This window comes from Pseudophryne corroboree, chromosome 6 (assembly GCF_028390025.1).
Source record: "Pseudophryne corroboree isolate aPseCor3 chromosome 6, aPseCor3.hap2, whole genome shotgun sequence".
Taxonomy (NCBI): domain Eukaryota; kingdom Metazoa; phylum Chordata; class Amphibia; order Anura; family Myobatrachidae; genus Pseudophryne; species Pseudophryne corroboree.
In genome coordinates, this window is record NC_086449.1 from 441,995,666 (window position 1) to 442,023,450 (window position 27,785).

Genomic DNA, 27,785 nt, shown 5'->3' on the forward strand with positions numbered 1-27,785 from the left:
CCGTTACATTGTCCGACTGGACTTGAATGGCCTGAATACCGAAGTAGAGATGAGGCCTGCAGAAGGGCGTTGTAGATTGCCCTGAGTTCCAAGATGTTTATTGGAAGGACGGCTTCCTGACTTTACCATCTTCCTTGAAACTGCACCCCCTTGGTGACTGCTCCCCAACCTCTGAGGCTTGCGTCCAATTCTGAATACCGAAACCTCCGACCCTCGACGAGGTGAGAAGTCTGTAGCCACCATAGAAGGGAGATTCTGTCTTTTGGTGACAGACAGATCCTCTGGTGCATGTGAAGATGCGATCCAGACCATCTGTCCAACAGATCCAGCTGTAAGGGCCTCGCATGAAACCTTCCGTACTGAAGTGCCTCATAAGAGTGCATCATTTTCCCCAGAAGGCGAAATGCACAGATGCACCGAGATCCGGGTTGGCTTCAGGACAGCCCGAACCATCGACTGGATTTCCATAGCCTTGACCAAGGGAAGGAACACTCTCTGAGATTCCGTGTCCAGTATCATTCCCAGGAAGGAAAGCCTCTGTGTTGGTTCCAGGTGAGATTTTGGTAAGTTCAGAATCCCCCCGTGATCCAGGAGTTGTCTGATTGATAGACGAATGCTGACAAACAACCGCTCCCTGGATGGTGCCTTTATCAGAAGATCATCCAGGTATGGAATTATGTTCACTCTCTGTTTGCAGAGTAGAAACATCATCTTTGCCATCACTTTGGTGAACACCCTCGGTGCCGTGGAGAGACCAAATGGCAGGGCCTGGAACTGGTAGTGGCAGTCCTGCAGTGCAAACCGTAGATAAGCCTGATGAGGCGGCCAGATCAGAATATGAAGGTACGCATCCTTGATATCCAGAGACACTAGGAATTCCCCCTCCTCCAGACCTGAGATCACCGCTCTCAGAGATTCCATCTTAAATTTGAACACTCATAAGTACGGGTTCAGCGACTTGAGGTTCAAAATCGGTCTTACCGAACCGTCTGGTTTCAAGACTACAAACAGGTTGGAATAATGGCCCTCATTCCGAGTTAATCGCTCGCTGACGATTTTCGCTGCGCAGCGATCAGGTAAAAAAATGGCAAAAATGCGCATGTGTATGCACTGCAATGCGCATGCGCGTCGTACGGGTACAAACAGCATCGTTGCTGTGCAATGCTTTTAGCAACGAATCCATTCGCACAGCCGATCGCAAGGAGATTGACAGGAAGAGGAAGTTTATGGGTGTCAACTGACCGTTTCCTGGGAGTGGTAGGGAAAACGCAGGCGTGACTAGGCGTTTGCAGGGCGGGTGTCTGACGTCAATTCCAGGACCTCCGACGCTAGAATCATCACACAGGATAAGAAACTACAGGGCTGGTCTTGTTTTGCACAAAATATTTTTGTACCGCTCAGCTGCACATGCGATTGCACACTTACAAAGCGAAAATACACTCCCCTGTGGGCGGCGACAATGCGTTTGCATGGCTGCTAAAAGTAGCCAGCGAGTGATCAACTCGGAATGAGGGCCATTATCCCTTGTTTGAGGTGGAACTGGAACAATGACCTGAGTCTGTACCAGTTTTTGAATGGTGTTCTGTAAGGTTATACTTGCTTCCTGTGAAACTGGTACGCCTAATTTGAAGAATCTGTGAGGTGGGAGTTCCTGAAACTCCAGTCTGTAGCCCTGGGAAATAAGATCTATGACCTAGGGATCCTGGCAAGATGTTGTGCAGATGTGACTGAACAATTTTAGTCGGAATCCCACCTGCCAGTCTTCCAGGCATCGCGGTCCACCGTCATGCTGAAGTCTTTGAGGAAGCAGAGCTTGAGCTCTGTTCCTGTTAACCGGCAGTTGCTGGTTTTCGTGGTTTACCTCTAGTGCGTCTGGTGGCTGTAGTAGAACCTCTGGTTTGCCCTTAAATTTGTAAGTCCGAAAGGACTGTAGATTAGTTCCTGAGTAGGCTTTCCTGGCTGGGGGAGCTGCAGAAGGAAGATACGTGGACTTACCAATAAGGCCTGTGAAGGGTAGGCCTTCCACACCTTTCCTGGAGTCCGCGTCAGCAGTCCACTGGCGTAGCCATAAGCCTCTGCGTGCTGACACTGCCATAGCAGTGGTGCGTGCATTAAGCAAGCCTATTTCTTTTATGGCTTCCAGCATAAAATTTGCAGAGTCCTGTATATGTTGCAGGAGTAAAACAATCTACCCCTTAGGCAAGGTACCTAACCCCTCAATTAGGTTACCTAACTAATTTGTGATGGCCCTAGTAATCCACCCACATGCTATAGTGGGTCTCTGTGCCACCCCAGCAGCTGTATACAAAGATTTGCGTGTATTCTCAATTCTACGATCAAAGAGGCTGCCCCGGGGACAGGCAATACAATTTTCTGTGACAGCCTGGATACTGATGCATCGGTGGACTTTCCCATTTTTTCCTATCCTCAGGAGGAAAGGGAAAAGATGATATCAATCTTTTAGGGATTTGAAATTTCCTATCAGGATTAACCCGCGGTTCTTCAATCTAGTTCCTTTGACACAGGAAAAGTGGCTGAGGATTTATTTTTTTATATTAAAATAAGATTCCTCAGTCTCCTCTGTTACCTTATCAGGGATATGCACAACCTCTCTAATAGCCTCTATGAGAGCCCTATTACCTGTGAAAGAGTAGCCTTCCCCACCTCTGCGTCCACCTCCCTCTCCTGCATGTCTGACCCCTCATCATCAGAATCAGACTGCAGGATATGGGCCAAAGGACGTTTTTGCGGACAAATGGTAGGAGACTGAGACACTGGTTTGGGTACTGAGTCTCTGTTCATAAACTCAGTCATCGATTGTCTTAAGTATTGCGTCTTTCTCATTGCGGGATAATTTTGTATAAATATTGGAAATCATTCCCCTAATGGAATCCAGCCAAGCTGGTTCTGCCCAGCTAGCCTGGGAGGATGTACTGCACTGAGTACACTGCAGTGAACCCCCTGGAGAAGAGGAACACAGTGCCTTACATGAAACACACTCTTTGTCTGACATACTGTGCCAGTGACAGCACACACACACACACACACACACACACACACACACACACACACACACACACACACACACACACACACACACACACAGGAAAAGGTGAAATGCACAATCAACCCACAAAGAGCCCTTCAAGAGAGACACATAGATAGTCTGGAGCCAGCACACAGCGCCCTTACTGCTAATGCCAAGCTTAGGCGGGATGCACACTAAGTACCCATTGTGGGTACTTAGTACACTAGTAAGCGCTCCCCCCCTGCTATGACCCCCTGGTACCGCTTAGGTAATCTGGATTCTCTCTGGATGAGCTGCGCGTCCCTGTCAGTCAGCGTCTGTGTCCACTGCAGAGGGAAAATGGCGCTGGTGAGCTGCTGGATCCGCTCATAGTGAAGCCCCGCCCCTTCAATGGCATGCGGTCTTTCCGCTTTTTATACTGGCTGAGGTGATTTTATTGCTTAAAATGGAGTCAGCTGCCTTTTAAGTCTGTATCTGAGTACTGTGTACATCCGTAATGTACTTAGACTCAGTTCGCTCCCTCAGAAGCGGTGCGTTCGCACTGTGCACTGAGTTTGGAGATCCAGCCGCCCTACGTGGAAGCCATGCATCTCCGTAGCCTCATGCCGCCATAATGGCCGGCGACCCGCTAACCGGGACGCCGGCTTAGTACTCACCACTCTTCTGTCTTTTGGCTCTGTTAGGGGTGGCGGCGTGCTGCGGGAATGTACACTCGCTGTGGTGGGGCTTGCTAATAGTTCCCTCAGGAGCTAGTGTCCTCTCAGCGGGGAATGGGACCATTAACCCTTCAAGAGGTTGGGCCGTTTTCCCCCCTAAGTCCCACAAAGCAGGCAGGCTGGTGCCATCCAGACCTGTCTGAAAATAACAAACATACAAAATAAATGCAGAAAACTCTTCAGGAGCTTCCAGCGATGTGACCGGCTCCTCCAGGCACACTTTCTAAACTGAGTCTGGTAGGAGGGGCATAGAGGGAGGAGCCAGCGCCCACTACCAAATTCTTAAAGTGCCCATGGCTCCTAGTGGACCCGTCTATACCCCATGGTACTAAATAGATTCCCAGTATCCTCTAGGACGTAAGCGATATAGATAGATATATATATATATATATAGACACACACATACATATATACATACATATACACACACATATAAATGGTCGAGTCACATCATTATGATCATCAGCTCATGGACAGCAGCTAGACAGGCTGGGAGTGACTCAATAAGGTGCTGGTAGGTTGGCACATGTACATTTTGATGGTCAGCTGCTCCACTGTAGCGTGTTGGTCTGCCCTCATGCACCTTCGTATCCGACGTTCACCTCTCACATCAATGGCATGTGGTGCTCTGCAGTTTCCACGTCGGTTATTGGCAATGATACCCTTTGTCTAGTCACTATACACCTTCACCACAGCAGCAGGCGAACAGTTCACAAACTGCGCTGTTTCAGAAATACTGCCACCCTTGGCCTGATAATCATCCCTTTTTGCAACCACTTTAATCCACGACAGCAGTGAGTGGTGTGTGCAGTCGGCCTATCGCACATCTTATATACTCACCAAGCCAGCGCACGACACGTGATGTACTTCATGGGCTACACGCTGCCGACGTCAAATGTAGGAGGTGATCATAATAATGTGACTCAATCATGTATATATTTATGACAAAATCAGGACGGCTCTGCCTATTTGAAAAATGACCACTTTTAGTCTTGTGGTTTAAATTGCAATAATAGTTGACAAAAGTGAAAGGCTTTACATTTAGCCCAAAGTATGATTTGTGGGGGTACTGCACTAATAAATGAGTACAATTAAGGTTGGAATGTTACTAGCTCACCAAAGCCTACTCATTACAGGGATGAAACTTGTAAATGGAATAATAAAATCCTTACTTTAATTGCAAATTTAATTCTACATAACTTCTTGTAAACCATTTGCACTACAAATCTCAGTATCAAATCGGTCATAAAATTAAAAAAAAAAAAAGATACAAACACTAAAAGTTATCAAAGGCTATGAAACTAAAGAAAAAAAACCTAAGTAATTGAGACATATTTTCCAGGTTTTGGTAAATATTCCCCTTTGACTATTTGTACAGAATAGAACAGAGGGCCTAATTACACGTCTCATTACAAAAAAATGCACCCTGAGGTTCAATTTACCTTTGTGTCAGTAATACAACACTATCAAGATAGGGTAACTTTCATCGTGTATAAATTACTAATAATTGCTCTAGGCCAGGTAAGGACCTTCAAAGTATTAGAAGGAATAACAGTGACATTAGGCCATGATTATCCTCTGCAGGAAATGGATCAGATATTTTCAGCATTTGGCTACTGACGGAGATATGTGAGCAGAACTTCATCTCTCTCGCGCCCTCCGTCATCAGTCCTTAGTGAGTCTTATCACAAGGATGACAGATTGTAACATTTTGCAGTAACATATTTCTGAAATGCTGCCTCTTGAAAAGGTAGGTGACATGGAGGGAGTCTCTGTGTGACTCTACATTCCAGCCAGCATTACCACACCAACAGGATTATTCACTCCAAGTTCATTCACAGGCCTAACAATAGCTCACATTAACATGCAGCAAATGGCCACCGCTCACAGTTACACAGATAACACAACAACAGTTACAGCCTTAGTATCAGGGGCCTCAAATCCGCCTTGAATTATTTTCAACAATGGGATAGATGGTCACAGTGTTTGGGCTTTTGCCCCAGTAAGGAGATTTCAGATAGTCTGAAGAGAGACATACAGACTGCAAGATGTACAGTACATGCAGAAAAAGAGGAACTTTATAACCGGTGTCCTCATACATAGGGAGGCCAATCCCGGGCCGTTTTTTCAATCACAGGATTCAGGATTGAAAAACGCTCATTCCCGGGATCCCGGGATTGCAGTAGGGATCAGTGAAGAAGGGTGTAGGGAGCAGCGCTGGAGGGTAGGTAGCGGTGCAGGAGGGTGTAGGTAGCGGCGCGGAAGGGAGGGAGGGTGAAGGTAGCGGTGCCGGTAGCGGTGCCTAAGCCAGCATTGTATGATCACCGAGCTCTCGGAAACGGATGTCTAATAATGGATTGGGTATAATATAACTGCACTGATACCGGAGTTTGCATCCTGGTGTTAAGGTGCGATGATACGGTAACAGTAGCACACTACACATGGCATCTTGAGAGACAAACGACCCTATACCATCTGTGATCATCAGGGAGTCAGGGTGATATTAACACAATTGCTACAATCTAATGACACTTTGTAACATTTCAATGAGACACAATCATTCTCTAGTTCTACAGAAACTACACGGTCAGTCACTGCTCTATGGATTGCTTTTTCTAAGCACTAACGGCGACATCTGCTATGTAATGCATATATATTACCCCGTTTTACATTTGGAACTGGTTTTACAGCTCCTGGAATGGAGACACAACGCAGCTTTGCAAGCAATACATAATATAATAGCCAACACAGTTCCAGCCCGATTAGAGAGGAGGTGGGTGGCTCTTAAAAGAGCCTTTGTGTTGATGTGGGTCAAGAAAAGGAGGGGTGGGACGACTACTTGTAGCTGGGCGGGAGGATGTAGGTAGCGGTGCGGGAGGGTGTAGGTAGCTGGGCGGGAGGATGTAGGTAGCGGGGAGGGTTGGTAGCGGCGCGGGAGGGAGGCTGGGTGTAAGTAATATCACTTACTATTACGTAGGCGGCATCCATGGACACACTGAACGCGGCGGCATTTCAAATGAAGCGCCGGCTGCCAGCCAACCAGAGCTGGCGGACCGGCAGCCAATCAGGGAAGCGGCCGCAGCAGTCGCTCCTGATTGGCTGCCGCTGCTGTGGCAGCTTCCCTGATTGGCTGCCGGTCCGCCAGCTCTGATTGGCTGGTGGCCGGCGCCACATTTGAAGTGCCGCCGCATTCAGCGTTTGTCTAGGGATGCCGCCCGCCTAATTGTAAGTAGTATTACTTACACACCCTCCCTCCCTCCCGCACATGCGCAGTGTAATCCTGTGAATCCTGGGATTGGATGCTCCAATCCCGGGATTCAAATCCCGGCATTTTTAGGCCCAAATCCCGGGATTGGCCTCCCTACTCATACACCTAGTATCTATACGCCACACGGCGCAAGATGACGGGCGTGACTTTTTCTTTTAAATTATCTGCATCGCAGACGCAGGGAACCAATACTCAGAATGTATTAGAAACACTTTGCTGCGACTATAAACATACAGGAATCAGTTGTAAACACATACAAAGTCGCAGATGAATCGTAACTTGGAGTGAGAAAAAGCGGCATCTCTTACAGGTGTGGTGTAGAAGATCTACACTGTCTAGATAGACAGTCATTAGGTCCACCCAATATGGTCAACAGGTAAAAGGTAGACAATGGGTAAGGTCGACAGGGTCAAAAGGTCAACATGACAATGGTCGACACAAGTTTTATTTTTTGTGTGTCATTTTGTATGTTTAACCATATGTAAGCACAATTAGTGGAAACACATACTCTTGCAGGCTCACTTTGCTCACCACGCTTCAGGTTACTATTCCCAATCATATTCCACATGGATAGCAAATCAAACAAAAGTTGTGTCGACCATCGTCATACTGACCTTCTGTACCGGTCAACCTTTTGACCATGGCAACTTTGTGCATCTGTCGACCATATGGGGCCGACCTACTGACTGTTGACCTATACACTGGAACCCATTTCTTACACAGTTAAGACTCCATCACACATACAGCAGATGTGCAAATGTCGCACATGAAAGTGATCAGTGCAATCTGACAAAGTAGCGTTGTCACTTTCAGTTTTATTTCTGCTAATATGACACAGATTTTGAGTGAGGAGGGCACTTGGTATGGACGAGACGCCCCCAGGACCTGCTGCCAAAAGAGGCTGCTTGGCGTGACAGAAGCCGCAGTGAATGAGGACACGTCTCTAAGCTGTTCTTATAAATATATCATAGTCAAAGGTTTAGAGATAAGTTGACAAATATTGTCACTGTGTTCCATTAATGTTATTAAGATAACAGTGATCTTAAATATTAGGAAGTGGTAACTGCATTGCCCTTAAAGTGCATCCTTTTGTGGACTATAACCATAAAAATGCAGCCTATAAATTGAATAGTAACCAGTTGTATCACAGAGAAGTTAAATAATGCACATACAGTACACTTGAATGTGAGAGGCAATCCTTTACCGGGAGTGTCAGTGTTATGTTGTGTTATATGCAACATTACATATTGGGTACTTGTAAATTATAGAAGTACCAATTTACAAGGAGCCTGGTTTCAGTCACCTTTGACCTCCCCATCACACAGGTTTTCTGGTGTTTCAAGAAGAATTAGTGCACATATAATTAACAAGAATATGATTATACTCCAGAGCACTAACAATGTTGATGCTTATATTCAAATCACATTTCCAGTTGTAGTTCAGCACAAAATGGTTGAAATACATATGAAGTACTGTATACAGTAGATGGTTTTGGAACACTATCCTACATAAGTACATTAAAATTCATACAAAGGAGGAGTTGTATCAACCTTGGAGAGAGATGAAATACAAACCGATCAGCTCAAAACTGTCATTTTGTCAAACAGCCTGTAAAATGACAGAAACTGATTAGTTGGTACTTTATCTCTCTCCGAGATTTGACACATCTCCTCCGAAATGAAAAAACTTGGGTTTGTGGTTTCTTGGGTGCCTGTATTTCCCTCCTCACATCATTACCCTGCCCCTGTCATACAGTATGCAGCCCTGTACACAGTAACAACTGTTACCCATAGGGTCAGTTCACTCATCTTCTGCAGCTGTGACCATTCTGATGATCGTATAATAAACTATGAAGGCTAAGAACAAGCGTACAGGATGTGACTATCCAGTAGAACAGGGATAGACAACCTGTGGCACTCCAGCTGCTGTGGAACTACACTTTTGCTGTCAGGGCATGCTGGGATGTGTAGTTCCACAGCAGCTGGATTACCACAGGTTGCCTACCCTGCAACAGATTTGCCAGCCTATGACCAGGACATCGCCAAGGCCAGAGAGTCTATGGAATTGATCATCCATTGCCTTTCCTAAAAATTGGATATAAATGTTTGGGACGACCCGCAGTGGTCTTCAGAGCTCTGACCCATCCAACACCCATTCATCCGGAGACCGATCCATGCATGTGGACATTTAACAAAAAGGGAGAACCACCATCCATATTTGCGCAGGACAGAACCATCATCACCGCGCTAGGTGGAATACCCTGCCATCTTCCACTTAGGATCCGGTAATTATCATTTGGTAATCCATGCAGGATATGATGTTATAAAGCATTGGAACAATCCTACTATCACCTGGCCCTTACACGAGTCCATAGAAAATGTCCTTTGGTCATATCACTGGCTTATGAGGCTTGTTATATTTATTTGATTTTAATATTTGTTTATTATATTAATTCGTTTATATTAAATTTTATACATTGATTTGAATACCAACACCTGGTAGCGCTGTTTATTTATTGTTTTGTTTTACCCTGCAACAGAATATGGTAATCAAATCTAACTCAGACACACCTTAATAAAATGTGTATGGCTCATACCTGTAAATTCTTCATAGCACTCACAAGAGTAGCCGCCTTCTCTGCTTCGGCATTGTCCATTCTTGCCACAGGGATTAGAGTAACAGAGATCAATCTCTGTTTCACAGTAGTCTCCAGTAAATCCAGGGGGGCAGCGGCACCGTAATCCATTGATTGGGTGAATAGGGCGAAAAAGTACAGTATTGGAGTTTATGAAAGGAGCTGAGCTGTCAAACTTTAACACAGACACACACTTCATGTAATTCTCACAGGGTTCCCTCAAACAAATGTTATCATCGAATGGCAGAACACGCTGGGTGGAAATCATTGTGAGAAGGGTTCTGTTCAGGTAGATCTGTTCCTGGAGATCCTCCGAATGAAAGAACTTGTTGCGGACTCCTCCAGGTAGTAAGGCAGAAAAGGTCACATTGAGAATGTTGGAGCTCACATCAGTGTCATTTTGAATATTGAAGACAAAGATGCCCTCCTTGGTGGTAGATAACACAGTTGCCACTCCTTCCACAAACAGAGAAAGCAGCGGAGATAGAAACTTCTCCTGGGACATGTTTTCTAGCCGGACTGTGATGCTGTTGGTCAGCATGTCATCTGTGATGATGGTAACACGTAAGGTGCAGTGCGCAGTAACACTATGTACGCCATCTAAAGGATGGAGAGAAATACACATGAATCAATATGAGGATATTGCTGCGTGCAACAAACATAAGTGTGCAAAGAGGACTATATACTAAGAATACATGAAAGCTATTGACCATTGCAAACAATGTTTATTGTATTTTTATTATTTATTATTAAAATCAACATTAAAAAAGTAGATTAATTTGTAGCAGCTAACTACAGGACATAACATCACAACAAAATTAAAAATAGATAAAAATTGCATATCAAAATAAACAGCATTTATCCAAAATAAAGTATTTAATAACATTGGAAAACACAGAGTTAAGGTCATTTATGAAATGTATAAACGGACGGCACAAATTAATTTTTTTTGCTACTTTCCAGGTACTCCCAACCCCTTCATGGAGCACTGAAGGAATATTTTTTTTTACGATTGTCAATTTCCAACAACAAATTTTAAAATCTGCCCCCGATGAGCCTACTTGAGTTAATCGACCCTGTGGAATGTCTTACCGAGGAGGTAGGCAGAGTTGTGTTTTTAATGAAGGGATAAATAGGAGTACAGGGAAGCTTATACTGTATATGTACATACACAGCCCTTACAGAACAACCCAGGGCACCTTGTGATGCAATAAAAAAAACATCTAACCTTGCTTATTTATGAAGATGGTTCATGCAATTTGCATATGAAATAGTGATGTACTGTAGAAAAAAAGTCCTTACAAATAACATATGGTACCCCATGATAAACCACATAAAGAGCACACGCATGCATCACAACATGATAGCAAATAATTAAAGGACAGTTTACTATGTACAATATATTAATTTAACAAAAATAAGCATTGTACATACTTTATCACCTTCCTAAACCAGCTGGTAGATGTACATTTACATTCCCCCAAATGTAACACATAAGTGATATTAACGCATAAGTGATACTATATTACTACACATGATCACTGTACAACAACCTACCTACAGTATGGTTACAAAACAATAACAACACACACACATACACACACTGATATTTAAATGAAAGGTTATGAGCGGTACTACATACAGTCATTTTTAATTACCAGTATTCTTTACTTGCAACAAATCCCAACGATGAGAATGATACATTAATTAAGTGATACAGTAATACCAACCACCCATATAACTTAAGAAAATAGTATATAGCTACACAAAAAAATGCTTATATTAAATAAATAAAAAATGTAAGTATAAGTACTTTTTCATGGGAATTTAATAAAGTTGTTCATTTTAAACCAAATAACTCCAGTGGTCTTAATGCACATCTAAATAACTCCACTTTTTACTAACCAGAGACAAAGCAGCCTTATTACTTTAAGTAAAAACAAACAAACCAACAAAAAAACATTTTGGTATTCTCCAAAAGTATATATATATATATATATATATATATATATATGCATACATGTATATATATATATATATACACACATACATACAGACCGACAGACAGACAGACACACACACACACACACACACACACACAAACACACATATATATATATATATATATATATAAGCTAAACAAAACCAAAGGCCAGCTGCTTAATTCCCTGCTGACTAGGACTATACTGTATGTCAGAATAACATGTTACTTATGACTAAAAAGAGTACACAGAAACATTCTAGGCTTCAGTGAGGAGAAGCACTACAAGCACAGTGCACATGGTGGCAAATATAATACATGTATGTACATATATATATATATATATATATATATATATATATAATGTACACACAGTATAGATTTAATTCTGTACATACTTTACTCTCCGACGGAATATTTGCTATTTGAAAAGACCACGCCTATGTGCTTATGTATTGCATAAGATATTATAATGCAAATGTATTATACAATATGACCAGTGTGATTTGTTTTATCTCAAGATATAGGTTACTGTAAGTACTCCGCACTTTAAACCATCTTACAGTGTCTACATCCCCCACATGCCGGCTCCATATTAAATCATGTACAATCTCCAGTACTCAACATTGCTTCCATTAGCAAATCATACCCATATATTATTCTTTATTCCTTATCTCCATTCGGTCCACAAGTATGACTCATCAGTCCATGTCTATTCATGCATTCAGCAGGAGTACACCAGGATGCACACATTTTATGGATTTGTAGAATTCCCTCATCACTACTTCTAGACAATAAACTGTACTGTAAAGTACAACATTTCTATTAATTATTAATTAACAGCCACATACAGTCCCCATAAGGCTACCATTATGGCAATGTCAGGAAGCAGATGAATGAAAATGCCATAATATTTCTGTTGTACAATGTATAAAACTGCCAGCTAGAGATGTGTGGACAATTCCAGGTTTTGTCATAATATTACTGGTTTATACCACAGGAGCAATTTCAGTACAATTCAAATAGGTTCAGCAAGTGTATGATTTGCTCACTTCCCTATCATGGGAAATGATTTATGCTTTAAGAAAAGGAAATTATATCAGTAGATTATATTCTAAGCTAAACATAAAAATATAAGATTAACGGTGATATTCAAGGGGGTTACACCAACAAACTAAATCCACCACTCTCTGGCAAAGTCTAAGGATTTATTTACTCTTTTCATACTATAGACCCTATAGTATAGAGGATTGACGTTTAGTGAAACGTCTACTGATCTACAATTTCTTGGAATTAAGAAATAATGATTTCCTTATTACATCAAGTTTGACATCAGTAATAGTATTTCTGAATTAAAAGTTGGTGATAGTAGTAAAAAAAAAAATATTAAAAAAATGATTTGTTGAGAAAATGTACTGTAGGTGCAACTTCATGAGGGGAGTAGAACTGTAGTATCCCATGTGCAAGACCACAGTAAAGGGTACACACCTAAATATACTGTATATGTGGCTGGCTGGTTGGAACAAAAATCTGGTAAAGTAAGGGAACAAATGAAAATCAACCGTTTGTTTCCTAACAGTGGAAAATGGGCAAACAATGGTCCTTCAGACAAATTGCGTTAAAAGGTTGATTGTCTTTTGCTCCCATATATTACCAGAATTTTGTTCCAACCAGTAAGACTAGACAAATATGTTTAGGTGTTTACCCAGCTTAACTCATAACAGATTACCACCGCTCACATAGAATCACCTCTAGCCAGGTCGTTGGTTGCAAGTGGGTCAAATAAGCTGCAGAATCATGGGCACATGTGGAGAGGAAACTATTTTGTTGTTTTTTTTGGATGCAGTGACAGTGCCACAGGGGTCATAAATTCACCCAGTCCCACCCCAAAACAAACTTTAGGTTCAGCATATGAACAAGGCCGCATGCATGCAATAGTAGAGGTGATATTTACCCTTATTGCCCCAGGATTTATCAAAGGTTCTATTGAACTTAAAAATAAAGAATTATCTAGAAAGCAAAAAAGGAACAATTGGTGAGAGGTGGATAAGAAGGTGTCATTTATTTCTAAGGTAGGTACACTTGAACCATTTATCTTGGCTTTTATGCACACATTCCAAGGTAGCATCATAGTGATGGCAGAGGTGACAAGAGCCCAAATCTAACTCTCTCTGCACATGTTATATCTGCCCCCCCTGCATGTTATATCTGCCCCCCCTGCAGTGCACATGGTTTTGCCCAACTGCTAACAAATTTGCTGCTGCGATCAACTCTGAATTGGGCCCTATATCTAATTTGAGACCCTGACATTAATCATACATTTTAGTCAAGAGGCTACAAACAATTCAATAAATCACAGAAGGTGCACTTTCGTATGATTACACAGTGCTCTACAAAGCGCAATGGTAACAGATAGCTAAATAAGTTGTACAAAGATCTTTTGTTTGCACTGGCTGGAGACACTGGTGTCATTAGTACTTAGGTGCACACCACACTACAGAACCCCTGGGGAAAAACTATGGGCCTGATTCAGAGTTGTACACTACCGTATGGTGTGTAGAGATGTACACAGACCCCCGTGTTTTGGTTCTAAATGATCATCGTGTTTTGGTACTGGTTTTGCAAAAGCACCCTCAAGTGTTTTGGGTTCGGTTTTGGATCTGAGTTTCTTTAAGAATCAATAAAACAGCTGAAATCATGTTACTTGGACCTGTTTTTGTCAGGTATAGACAATTTTGCCCACCTCACCATACACTCTCCTGAGTGAAATGGCATCTGAAATCACGAGGGATGGACTTACATGCAATCCAAAATCCCAGATTCGTTTTTTAAATCCAAGGGAAGACCCAACTCGGGACTCAGACCACTCAGATCCCCAAAATTGATCTGAACCACGACTAAAATTAGGTGCCATTTAGGCTAGGTGCACCAGTGAAAATAAAGGTTTGATCATGAGGCTCGTTTTAGACACATCTGTGAATTCGTATAACATTTTATACAATTATAGATTATCAAATTCACTAGTGGCAAAGTAGCACAGAGAACCAGATGCTCAAATCTATATCATTAAGGGAAACATTACATATATGCCAACCATTATATACAAAATGTTTCCACTATGAGTAATGGCTAATACACCGTCTGACTGCTTGACAATATCACTAAAGAAGCTAGTGACAACAGCTTATTGTAAGTACAAACATGTACACAGACACTAAAGCTTCAATGTAATGACTGACAATTTCTCTACGTACAAAGAACATCTGCTGTCAAACCATAATCTGTCTTGTGTTGCCAAAATAATGAGCTATATACTATTTTGACACCAAGGAATTTATGAAAATCATATTACTAAATAATAAATAAAGCCAGCAACATATGTATTTATGCTATAGTGACAAATAAGGCGATTACAATCTCCCTCTATGGGGGTGATTCCGAGTTGTTCGCTCGCTAGCTGCTTTTAGCAGCATTGCACACGCTAAGCCGCTGCCTACTGGGAGTGAATCTTAGCTTATCAAAATTGCGAACGAAAGGTTCTCAAAATTGCGAATAGAAATTTCTTTGCAGTTTCTGAGTATCTCGAGACTTACTCTTCCAGTGCGATCAGTTCAGTGCTGGTCGTTCCTGGTTTGACATCACAAACACACCCAGCGTTCGCCCAGACACTCCTCCGTTTCTCCAGCCACTCCCGCGTTTTTCCCAGAAACTGTAGCGTTTTTCTTACACACTTCCATAAAACGGGCAGTTTCCACCCAGAAACACCCACTTCCTGTCAATCACACTCCGATCTCCAGAACGAAGAAAAAACCTCCTAATGCCGTGAGTAAAATTCCTAATTGCATAGCAAATTTACTTGGCGCAGTGCGAACATTGCGCATGCGCAATAAGCGGAAAATCGCTGCGATGCGAAGAAAATTACAGAGCGAACAACTCGGAATGACCACCTATGTACACAGTAAGAAAGACTTTTCCTATACAGTAGCTTGATTGGCAGAGGTAAATACCTGGTAACTGAGGCTCCCGGACGACAGTGAGTAGGACCATTAAAATTGGGTTAACATTCATAAAATCCTGCTCTATACTACATCGTGATCAGTGTGTGTCACACGCCATAGGCGGCGTTCACCACGCTTACCCCTGCGTGCCTGCTGGTCTGTGTTGCGGCCTCCGCCTTCGATGGTCCACGGGCTCCGGCGCCTGGCTGGCGCGGCTCCCGACGGTTCCCCGGGGCAGGGGCGCCGCCATGACACCCGGCATCACGTGGGCGGGGAGCAGGTGACGTCATCAGACTGTTCCATCAATCCAGCGGAGGCGGGAGATTCAAAGGCAGACGCCAGGCAGCGCCTCGGCGCCTGAGTATCGTCTTTTCCCCTGAAGTGGATGCCAGTGCTCTTGTTCCCGGCGAATCTCTCTGCAGCATACCCCAGTGTCTCCGGCACTTCCAGGTGACAGTTGCTGCACAGTTCCAGCATATACAGCGGCTGGTGTGTTCCTCTGCAATCCAGTCACCAGTGCTTCTTGGAGTCAGCGTGGGCTGCGGGCTAAACGCCGCTCTTAAGTTCTACAAGTCATCAGTGTCTTTAAGCACCGCTCTCAAGTTCTACAAGTCATCAGTGTCTTTAAACACCGCTCTCAAGTTCTACAAGTCATCTGTGTCTTTAAACACCGCTCTTAAGTTCTACAAGTCATCAGTGTCTTTAAACACCGTTCTCAAATTCTACAAGTCATCAGTGTCTTTAACCACCGCTCCCAAGTTTTGGAAGTTACCAGTGTCTTTAACCACCGCTCCCAAGTTCTACAGTGTCTTTAATCATCGCTCTCAAGTCATACAAATCATTAGTGTCTTTAACCACCGTTCTCAAGTTCTATAGTGTCTTTAATCACCGCTCTCAAGTCATACAAATCATCAGTGTCTTTAACCACCGCTCACAAGTGTTTCAAATCATCAGAGTCTTTAACCACCATTCACCAGTTCTTCAAATCAGCAGTATCTTTAAAAACATCACTCACAAGTTCTTCAGTCACTATTATCTTGTACCAACACTCACAAGTACTTCTTTTCCTGGAATCTTTAACATTGCTTACAAGTCCTCCTGTAGGCCTGGACATTCCCTCCATACGTTCCTTCTCTGCTATGTGACATTGTGTTGCTCCCTTCCTGCAATAAAGTTTCTTAATGTTGTCACCAAGCTCTACTGTCAGAGTCCTGTATGAGGAAGACCTATATCAAGCCATCCCTGTTCCGACCCAACTGTGGTTCCTCTCCCCTACCATCGGGAGAACCCCCGAGTTCACAACACCCTCAACCTAGGTCAGTGACAGTGTGTTTATTTATTACATGCATTATGCATCTAATCCAGGTTCTGGTAAGAGGAGAGTATCTGGGAGCGCCCTCAGCATTTGATTTAAAAGGGGAGCAGGTTATATTAACGTCCAAATGTGGTTAACCGATTTTAATAGATAAGTGAATATTGTTTAAAGAGAAGAGGGAGGTGACATATTCAAGTTCTTCACCATTAGCAATTTCCTGCTGGACTGCAGTCTTGCAAATCATTGGATTCCTCAAATCATGAAGTGGGCAAACCCCTGGTACAGGTCAGGCAAGCAGATAAACAGAACAGAATGCAGCAAGCTAAACATCCAATATATCCAATAAATGACCCTTACAGGATTATCTATCCGTTGGAATTAAATGCCTGCTTTTGGTCACGCATCTTAACTTTTTCTTTTTGTGAAGGGGGGTGCATGGGGGATGATATCAGTATTAAGAAAGAAGTAAAGCCCTTTAAACCTACAATGTTCAGCATGGGTTTCGCTGGTGAAGAACATGAGTGGCAGATGGCTGGAGTCCACTTATGCCTCTTTACAACCCTCTACGTAGCACACTTTGTGTACATGTATAATTGTCTTTGTTTTAACTACTTTTGCTAGGATGATATTTTGTGTGTGCAACCTTTTATTTTTACACTATGTTGTATTTTTCTTTCATTTATTTAATTTTGTTTAATTTTTATATTTTTTGTTTTTGTTTTGTGGTTATAAATTTTTGCTGGTTGTTTTGTTTTATTTTCTATGTATAGTATGTATAGTGCATCCGCAAAGTATTCACAGCACTTGACTTTTCCCACATTTTATGTTACAGCCTTATTCCAAAATGGAATAAATTCATTTTTTCCCTCAAAATTCTAAACGCAACACCCCATAATCACAACGTGAAAAAAAAGATTTTTGCAAATTTATTTAAAAAAAAACACAAACGAAGAAATCACATGTACATAAACATTCACAGCTTGTGATTAATACTTTGTTGATGCACCTTTGGCAGAAAAAACAGCATCAAGTCTTTTTTAATATGATGCCGCAAGCTTGGCACACCTATCTTTGGGCAGTTTCACCCATTCTTCTTTGCAGCACCTCTCAAGCTTCATCAGGTTAGATGGGAAGCATCGGTGCACAGCCATTTTCAGATCTCTCCAGAGATGTTCAATCAGATTCAAGTCTGGGCTTTGGCTGGCCCACTCAAGAACATTCACAGAGTTGTCCTGAAGCCACTCCTTTGATATCCTGGATGTGTGCTTAGGGTCGTTGTCCCACTGAAAGATGGACCGTCGCCCCAGTCTGAGGTCAAGAGCGCTCTGGAGCAGGTTTTCATCCAGGATGTCTCTGTACATTGCTGCATTCATCTTTCCCTCTATCCTGATTAGTCACCAACTTCCTGCCGCTGAAAAACATCCCCACAGCATGATGCTGCCACCACCATGCTTCACTGTAGGGATGGTATTGGCCTGGTGATAAGCGGTGCCTGGTTTCCTCCAAACATGACGCCTGGCATTCACGCCAAAGAGTTCAATATTTGTCTCATCAGACCAGAGAATTTTGTTTCTCATGGTCTGAGAGTCCTTCAGGTGCATTTTGTCGAACTCCAGGCAGGCTGCCATGTGCTTTTTACTAAGGAGTGGCCTCCGTCTGGCCACTCTACCACACAGGCCTGATTGGTGGATTGCTGGAGAGATGGCTGTCCTTCTGGAAGGTTCTCCTCTCTCCACAGAGGAATGCTGTAGCTCTGAAAGAGTGACCATTTGGTTCTTGATCACCTCCCTGACTAGGGCCTTTCTTCCCTGATCGCTCAGTTTATACGGCCGGACAGCTCTAGGAAGAGTCCTGGTGGTTCCGAACTTCTTCCATTTACGGATGATGGGGGCCACTGTGCTCATTGGGACCTTCAAAAGCAGATCTTTTTCTGTACCCTTCCCCAGATTTGTGCCTCCAGACAATCCTGTCTCCGAGGTCTACGGAGAATTCCTTTGACTTCATGCTTGGTTTGTGCTCAGACATACACTGTCAAGTGTGGGACCTTATATAGACAGGTGTGTGCCTTTCCTAATCATGTCTAAAAAATGAATTTACCACAGGTGGAACATCTCAAGGATGATCAGTGGAAACAGGATGCACATGAGCTCAATTTTGAGTTTCACGGCAAAGGCTGTGAATACTTATGTACATGTGATTCTTCGTTTTTATTTTTAATAAATGTTAAAGTCGAAAAATATTACAGAACATACAGCACGTATAAAATACACACACATGCCCACTGCGCGTGCTCTTGTTCCGCCGTGCGTGCACATATCCGCAATTTGCGTATGGTCGCTCCCGCGGTCCTGTGCGTGGTGTGGGTATTTACGGCGGAGTTTGTGAATGCATGGAGGGCTATCAAAACATTACATATTTAATCCAAATAGTGCACATTGTACACATAGTCCCCCTGCACCACATCAGCAAGTATCAACAGTTTAAATGATTCCAGAACAAAGGGATTCACCTTTGCATGATAGGAGGGGACACACTAAGGTTATAAGGTGGTGTATGGTATCCAGCTGTAGGGTATTTTAAGGGTAACATTCCGGTGTTGGTTTGAGGAAGATCGCATGTTCCTGCGGATAGTTATGTGCAGAAGCAGAATATAGATATAAACTGTATTTACTGTATATTTTGTATGCGGCGGGAATCCAGAGGAGACCACCCACAAGAGCATTTGAGAAAGACATCGCCCACCTTTTCAAATCATCCTATGACCTCTCCTGTACTGTAAAGATGCATCCCTGTGTCCAATGAACAAAGGGATTACAGTATCCATTGTATTGCTTTTGGAAGTATTGTATAAAAAGCGTGTTGCTGCCTGGCCGGACACACAAGACTCTCAACGTTATCTACCTGATAGCGGAGGACCGGACCGGGAAGCGCATGCGAATATTCTCACGTATGTACATTGACTGTAGCCATTTGTTATGCTACATAGGGTGGGGTTCATGTAGCCCATGGCCACCTACTTAAAAATATACAAACAGAAAGTTCAGCACTCACCACAACATCAATCAATAAATTATGGGGGTTTAGTTAGTGAATTGGCCAATGCACGGAAGCCTGCAAACCGCTCGCCAAGGTACCCCATCTTCATGGGGTACCTTGGCGAGCGGTTTGCAGGCTTCCGTGCATTGGCCAATTCACTAACTAAACCCTCATCATTAATTTACTGATGTTGTGAAAATAAGTGAGCTTGCTTTGGTGAGTGCTGAACTTTCTGTTTGTAGATCTTTAAGTAGGTGGCCATGGGCTACATGCACCCCACCCTATGAGTGGTGAGTGCAGACACTGCACCCCGCTTCTGGGGTGGTGAGTGCTGTGGTTTATATTTGTTGGTATATTGTAGGGTTAATCTTTGGTTAACTCATATTAACTGTGGCCACAAGCTTTGTTCATGCACCCCTATGCAAGCCCAATTATCTTAAACCTGAGTCAGCTGTTCTTTAGTAATTTATCAGCCAGTGTCAGGTGCCCAGTGTACCTTTAAAAGCTATAGAGTATTTGGCAGATACACAGTAAACCAAGTGGGCATATTTGCAGTTATATTATGTGTGATACAGTTGCTAGGTTTTAATTTTTGAGACTCTGTGATAGTGTAGGACCTGCATGAAGATGGGGCACCTTGGCGAGCGGTTTGCAGGCTTCTGTGCATTGGCCAATTCACTAACTAAACCCCCATCATTTATTTATTGATGTTGTGAAAATAAGTGAGCTTGCTTTGGTGAGTGCTGAACTTTCTGTTTATATATATCTATATATATCTATATATATATATATATATATATATATATATGTGTATGTACATACATGTATTATATTTGTCAGCATGTGCATTGTGTTTGTAGTGCTTCTCCTCACTGAAGCCTAGAATGTTTCTGTGTACTCTTTTTAGTCATAAGTAACATGTTATTCTGACATACAGTATAGTCCTAGTCAGCAGGGAATTAAGCAGCTGGCCTTTGGTTTTGTTTAGCTTATATATATATATATATATATATATATATATATATATATACATATACACTTTTGGAGAATACCAAAATGTGTTTGTTTTGTTTGTTTTTTACCTAAAGTAACGATTTCTTTACTGCGTAAATACAAACACCTGTATATCTTTGTAATAAATATGTTCCGGAAGAGGGGAGATGCACTGAAACATAAGACACACGAATGTCATTACAGCATATATAAACACTTGTGTGACAATTGCATGCTCCTTTCATGGTGGATTGTTGAGTTTCTACAATCTCTTCATTCCAATGAATCATGCAGCTGCTTCCCAATACCAAACTGGTTACCCATCTTACCCCTTGAGCAGCTGTCACTCCAGATTTATTGTTTACCTCCTGGTGACCTCTTGCAAATCGGCCACTTGTCACTAATGAAATTTCTGGTATAGCAGTGGCAGAAACTGTGTGGGCAGGGCAATAAGCTTCCTGTGAGCAGTCACTGGCAGCCTCCTATTACACACTGGAGGTCAGCGAGTTATGCCATGTGGAGACTGACAGGTGTCTCAGAAGCCTCATCATTTATGACTATGCAACTAATCAGTATAGCACAGTATTATTTACATTTTGTAGAAGGTACAGGTGTTTGTTTGTTTTTACAGACGGAATGTCCTCTTAACAGCAGTAATCTCAAAGACAAGACTAATAAAAAAAAAAGAGTTCATATGGTTATTTTAATTCAGCTATATAAAATGTAATATAGAGTACAATTTGCCTATGGAAACTCCTTATTATGTGTCAATGCACAGAAGAAATAGAATGGTTACAGAAACAAGGGCTTGGCCAGTAAACCTAGGGGTTTTCTTATATGCTATACATAGCTGCTGGAGTACTTCCTGCATGACAGGTGGATGGCAGCGGTGCAACTTTATCCATCTACAATACATGTACATCACATCTACTTCCACCTTTTCAAACATGGAAAACATAGAACAGGTGTGTGGGTGCAATACAGCATGACAGGAACAGGAACAGTGTGCAAAGCATCAATGTGTAGTAATTTATAACTGGACAAGAGTCCTAGGTGGCAAAATCCTGGAACTTGAGATTAGACTTGGAAATCCACCCAGAGCTTGTGACAAAGAAAGGTTAAGTTCTATATGTATGAAACCACCCTGTTCCAAAACAGGTGCTTCTTCAGGGGAATCACTGACCAGGACGAAGGTTTTTTTTACATCTTTAGTGGTCTGTCAATGCAGTTGGATGTGGAGATTTAGACACCCCCACTAGGTGGCGCCTGTTATGCTCACACAAAGAACTATCTTCTATCACATAGCTATTTTGTCTGTTAGATCACTGAACATAGTTTATCAAACCCGATCCAATGGGAGGATCTGTCATTACTAACTTGAACCTGCAACCTGTTATTCCACAAAGCACCTTGCACATTGTTCTCAAGTTGTGGGTTAAGTTTAGGTTTGGTGGTGGGACAGATGGTGCCGGTGCACCTAAAAAAGCTCTATTGAGTAGAAGGTGGTAGTGCAGCTCTGATGGTATTTCTCAAATTGCTAAATAAATTAAATCCATCCTGGGAGCAATCCTCTAGCAGGTGCTTCGCTGAATAAACTGCCCTTTCTTGAAACCTGTTGAACTATGGCCATCGCAGACTGCTGGTGATATGCGTGACATCCCACTGATTTGTGAAGACCTGGATGTCTCTACTCATGAATTGCAGGTAGTTTGTGTGGTATGCCACACAAACTACCTAGGTAGTATGCAATGCACCAAGAAAGTTAGCAAGGTTAAAGAGAATCCACTGAAACCAGCCAGAGAATGAATCCGCTAACACCAGGTGCTTTCCCCCTCCAACCAAAGATGTCTGTAGCAACTACTGAATTAAGGTCAGGCACCTTAATAAGTGTGAGTGGTTCCTTGGCATGATAATCCTGTAGAGCGTTCCAGGAAGCACAAGTATACACACCCCGTATTCAATGCCAGCAGCCATGAAAGGCAAAAATAGGGCATCCTTGTCCTGCCGTAGTGTGGCTTCACATCCAGTGTTCCCCTGGTGGCACTACCATGCATAAAAATCTTGAAAAACACACAGAATCACAAAACTCTGACCACACAGAAGGATGCCAGCAGTAAGGGTCATTTGACAGTTGCTGAGTGTGATCCACATTATACTCACCCTCTGAATAAATGTATCTGCCTTGTCAACAGTTTCCCCACCGTCAAGGATCAACAGATTATATTCCCCTATCTTTTTTTCATTTGTCCCGGCACAGCAGTAAACATAACAACTGGATTCAGACGTTGGCAGTGGTGGATTTCACACTAGGCATGTGCCTAGGGGTGACACTTGATGGGGGGTGGGTGGGCGGCACAGCATGCACACTTGCAAGAGAGCCCTGCTAGGCAGATGACCAGATAATTCTTTTTTTGTTATTGTCATTATGACTTGTTTTTTTTTTTATTTTGTAACAGGTGAGGGGGGGAACAATGGTCAGTACATTGTGGTGGTGGTGGGGGAGTGAGGTTGGTGCTGCTTTGGCAGTCTAGAAGCAGCGACACGATGGGGGCAACCATAATGTTGTGCCTAGGGGTGTCCTGACCCCTACATTTGCCCCTGTACATTGGCATAGTGGAAAACCAGTGGTGCTATGCATAAAAGACACTCTGCCTCCACAGCCAAACTTGGACTGGAAGCAAGCCATGTCAGGACGCAGGAGCATGGCAGAAACATGTTTTTGCTAGCCAGAGATATAACCAACATAGGTGCCGGGACACTACCTGAATAACAAGTGGATTGCAGTGATGCAATTTCCGCCATCCACAATACAGCACACATCTACATATCAGTGATGTGCGTTCAGGGAAGGCAGAGCCTCACCTGTCACACTCCAATATACTCATGTTTTGACTATAAAAATATAAAAGAATAAAACAATTATCGGATTATAATGACATTTTATTTTTAATAATATAATAATAATAAAAAAAATTATATTATTTATAATTTATTAATCTGTCTAATATTATAACCATTTTTATAGACAAAACCAGTGGCATGGATCCGTGCGTGCAAGGGGGCTCACACCGCACACCTTGCACTCATTTCTTCAATACTAACCCCTCCAGAGTCCTGTGGCTGCAGCAGCAGAACTGCACAAATCACCAGGAAAATGGTGTGGCAGCAGTTTTCCCAGCATTTTGGGTATGCGCAGAAAGAAAATCACCCACTGCACCATTTCCCAGAGACCTGCACATGCACACTAGACTTGGGCCCAGCTCTAGGGTCTACTAGTGCCCCTAGTGCTCAGAGTCTGCAGCCCTGCTTGCTAGAGAGTTAGAGGAGCGACTGAACGGGCCCCCTAACCTCTATTTAATACAGCCCTTCTCAAAACTCACTACATTTGCAACAGAGGCGTATCTAGCACAGGGCAGACCCAGCAGAGGGGGGCGCCACCGGCACCTGCGCGGCCCGCTCGCCCCATGCGACAGGGATTCCGCCGGCGCTACCCATGGCGCTCTCCCTGTCTTCCCGGCTGCTGTGCCTGTCACACAGTACAGGCAGCGGCAGCCAGGAGCCTCGTCGTCCCCCCCCCTCCGCAAAATCTACATTGCGCGGTGCGCGACCGCGGCGCACATACGAAGGGAAGAAAGGTCCACCGATCCCCAAATAAGCACATGTGGGGAGCCGCGAGTGCTTGCAGAGAGTAGGGGCGTGCTCTAGCAGTGTACACTGCTGCCTGTCCCCTCTCTTTCTTCTCAACGCTGCAGGTTAACTTAAAAAAACACTGGCACTGTGGGGCAATGTATCTGGCACTGTGGGGCATTGCAACTGGCACTGTGGGGCATGTATCTGGCACTGTGGGGCATGTATCTGGCACTGTGGGGCATTGTAACTGGCACTGTGGGGCATTGTAACTGGCACTGTGGGGCATGTATCTGGCACTGTGGGGCATATATCTGGCACTGTGGGGCATGTATCTGGCACTGTGGGGCATGTATCTGGCACTGTGGGGCATTGTAACTGGCACTGTGGGGCATTGTAACTGGCACTGTGGGGCATGTATCTGGCACTGTGGGGCATATATCTGGCACTGTGGGGCATGTATCTGGCACTGTGGGGCATTGCAACTGGCAATGTGGTGCATGTATCTGGCACTGTGGGGCATTGTAATGGCACTGTGGGGCAATGTAACTGGCACTGTGGGGGCATTTTCAGTGGCCACACTCTTCTGGTGTGTGGCCACACCCCTTCTGGTGTGTGGCCACGCCCATTTTTCGGCGCACGCGCATACTCCTTTCAGTTGTTTTTTTCCCCTGGGCTTCATCTTGCCCTGGGCTCCGAAAACCCTAGTTACGCCTCTGATTTGAGGTGTATATACTGCTGCACCTTTGTATAATGCCCACATGAACCATCGGTTTCATGTAAGTGTGCGTAAATCTGTCTCTGATACTAGCCAGTGCCTCCCCAGCCACTGACATCACTGCTATATATATCTATATAATGTAAGCTGTGCCCTCTCTCCTTTTGTGATCTCAATGTCATTATATAATACGTGAGTTATTATTTAAGTAAATGTAAAGTACTAAAAGTGGTCTAAAACTGCCTTGTTGATCGCCGTTGTACTATGTCATTTGCTTTGTACAGTGACACAAAACCCTGTGAGATCCTGTGCAGTCTGCTAAGCGAGGATCTGGGTGGGGAACCTGCAGTACCAGCAATGCTCCTGTGCTAGAATTCCTTAGCCACAGAGACAGTGAAAAAGTGAGTAAATCTGTTATTACAATTATGCCATAAGCATGGCTTAGACCACATAAAATTCAGCTTAAAATACAAAAAAACTCTAAAACAAGTGGGGAAAATAATGGGTATCTGGATTATAGATCTACACTGTCTAGACAGACAGTCAGTAGGTCAACACCATATGGCCGACACACATTAGGTCAGGCATGTCCAAACTGCGGTCCTCCAGCTGTTGTGAAACTACATATCCCAGCATGCCCTGACACAGTTTTGCTGTCAGAGAATACTAAAGTTGTGTCAGGGCATGCTGGGATGTGTAGTTTCTCAACAGCTGGAGGGCCGCAGTTTGGACATGCCTGCATTAGGTCAACATGGTCAAAAGGTCAACATAACAACGGTCAACGTAAGTTTTTTTGGGTCTTCACATTTTTACTTGCTTTACCATCCACATGGACTGCAATTAGGAATAGTAACCAGAGGCGTGGAGAACATAGTGAGCCCGCGAGGGTCTGTGTTTGCTATAATTGTGGTTACAAATCACAAAACAAAGAAAATGACAGCAAATTTTTTTTTTTAAAAACTTGTGTTGACCATTTCCATATCGCCCTTTTTAGACTGTCGACCTTTTGTACTGTTTACCTTTTCCATGTCAACCTTTTGTCCCTGTAGACCTAATGCATGATGACCATATGGGGTCGACCTAATGACTTTCTATCTAATTACTGTAGATCGTCTATACCACACCCAAAATATGGTGGAGATAAATGTTAGGTGAACAGAAATGGGAAATCAAAGTACATTTTCAAAGAAACACTTCTTACACTAATAGCATAGAGCTCATAACATAACTCGCAGTGAGGTATGTAGGGAGGAGATCAAAGCGAAGAACATAAAAGTCATCAGCATTGGTATGTGTACATGAAAACAAAGCCAACATCTCATTTTCATGGATTGTGGGTGTCAAGCTCCAGAGCCTGCAACTTCCACGCTCTATTCACATGGAAATGATGAGGTGGGTTCTCTACAGCATGTAGCTCCATCTTTCCCTGCACCCCACAGTCTGCATGCTGTGCCATGTGAGCAGCTCATATACCAGGATAGAAAGAGAACATACTAAAGGGTGGATGTCATTTGCTGCAGCTGAAAGTCCAGTTGTGAATAGCGTGCTTCACTGCTCTGTAGCAGCTAATTGTCATTTAACAAGTTATCTATATACATCTCGCCTGCTGGTATGCTAGTGCCTGCAGCCAGTGTCCATTCAGATACAGAGACAGTGTTTTGGGTGAAGTCGTGTAAGTGGTTAGATAGGAGATAGAATGCCCATTAATGCAGCCTGAGAAAGAAATCACCAAGAATGAGACACGGGTTTACCATTATTATTTGTATGTAAATCTGTATAGCTTGATCTCACTATTTTGCTCAAGTTTAAATGGGGAGATCTGTATCAAAGTTACCATGAATAAGAAAATGACCAGAAAGTTATGACCTCCAATACAGAATTCATGGGTACTTCATCTTCCCCTTGATCTTGTACACCCTGTTCTCTCTCTATAGACAGTAATAAAAGAGAGTTAAAAAAGAAATTCAATGCAGAATGTACAAGTAGAAAACTATTTTATAACCTTGATATTACTAAATGTACCACTCGCCATAGATGTGTTGTAGCTAAATGTAACAGGACACTGAGCAAGGGCAAAAGGTCAGGGAAAGTGAGTGGTATAACAAGCTGTGTCCACATTTATAAACAGGTTTTTATATAGCGCAGTGGTTGCCAAACTGGGTGACGTGGCACTTACAGGGGTGCCCTGGGTTGGTGGTCCAGGGCCAATCCAAATTATTTAAGATCAAGGTAATAGGCAAAAATCAATGCTTGTTGCTTTCAATCATAACATGTGAACAAACAGAAGCAAATCCTGTTCCTCACCACTTAACTGAACCCAAGGATGACATATAAACTCTAAATGTACTTAATTTTACGTTTTTTTTTGAATTTCACAATAAAAAAAAATTGTCCTAGGGGTGCCGTGAAAAAAATTCTGATACTCTAGGGCGCTGTGATTAAAAAAAGTTTGGGAACTGAACCACTCATA

The 27,785-nt window shown here is 43.1% G+C and overlaps 1 protein-coding gene across 4 annotated transcripts in view; it reads right to left on the reverse strand.

Annotated features, from left to right (window-relative positions):
* The window catches only part of CELSR1 (cadherin EGF LAG seven-pass G-type receptor 1), a 318,308-nt gene that overhangs the window by 172,998 nt on the left and 117,525 nt on the right, over nucleotides 1-27,785 (reverse strand). For all 4 annotated transcript variants that reach the window (XM_063927112.1, XM_063927111.1, XM_063927109.1 and 1 more), the window contains exon 2: nucleotides 9,609-10,247. In XM_063927112.1, coding sequence (XP_063783182.1) covers nucleotides 9,609-10,247 — 639 coding nt within the window. The remainder of the gene's footprint in view (nucleotides 1-9,608; nucleotides 10,248-27,785) is intronic.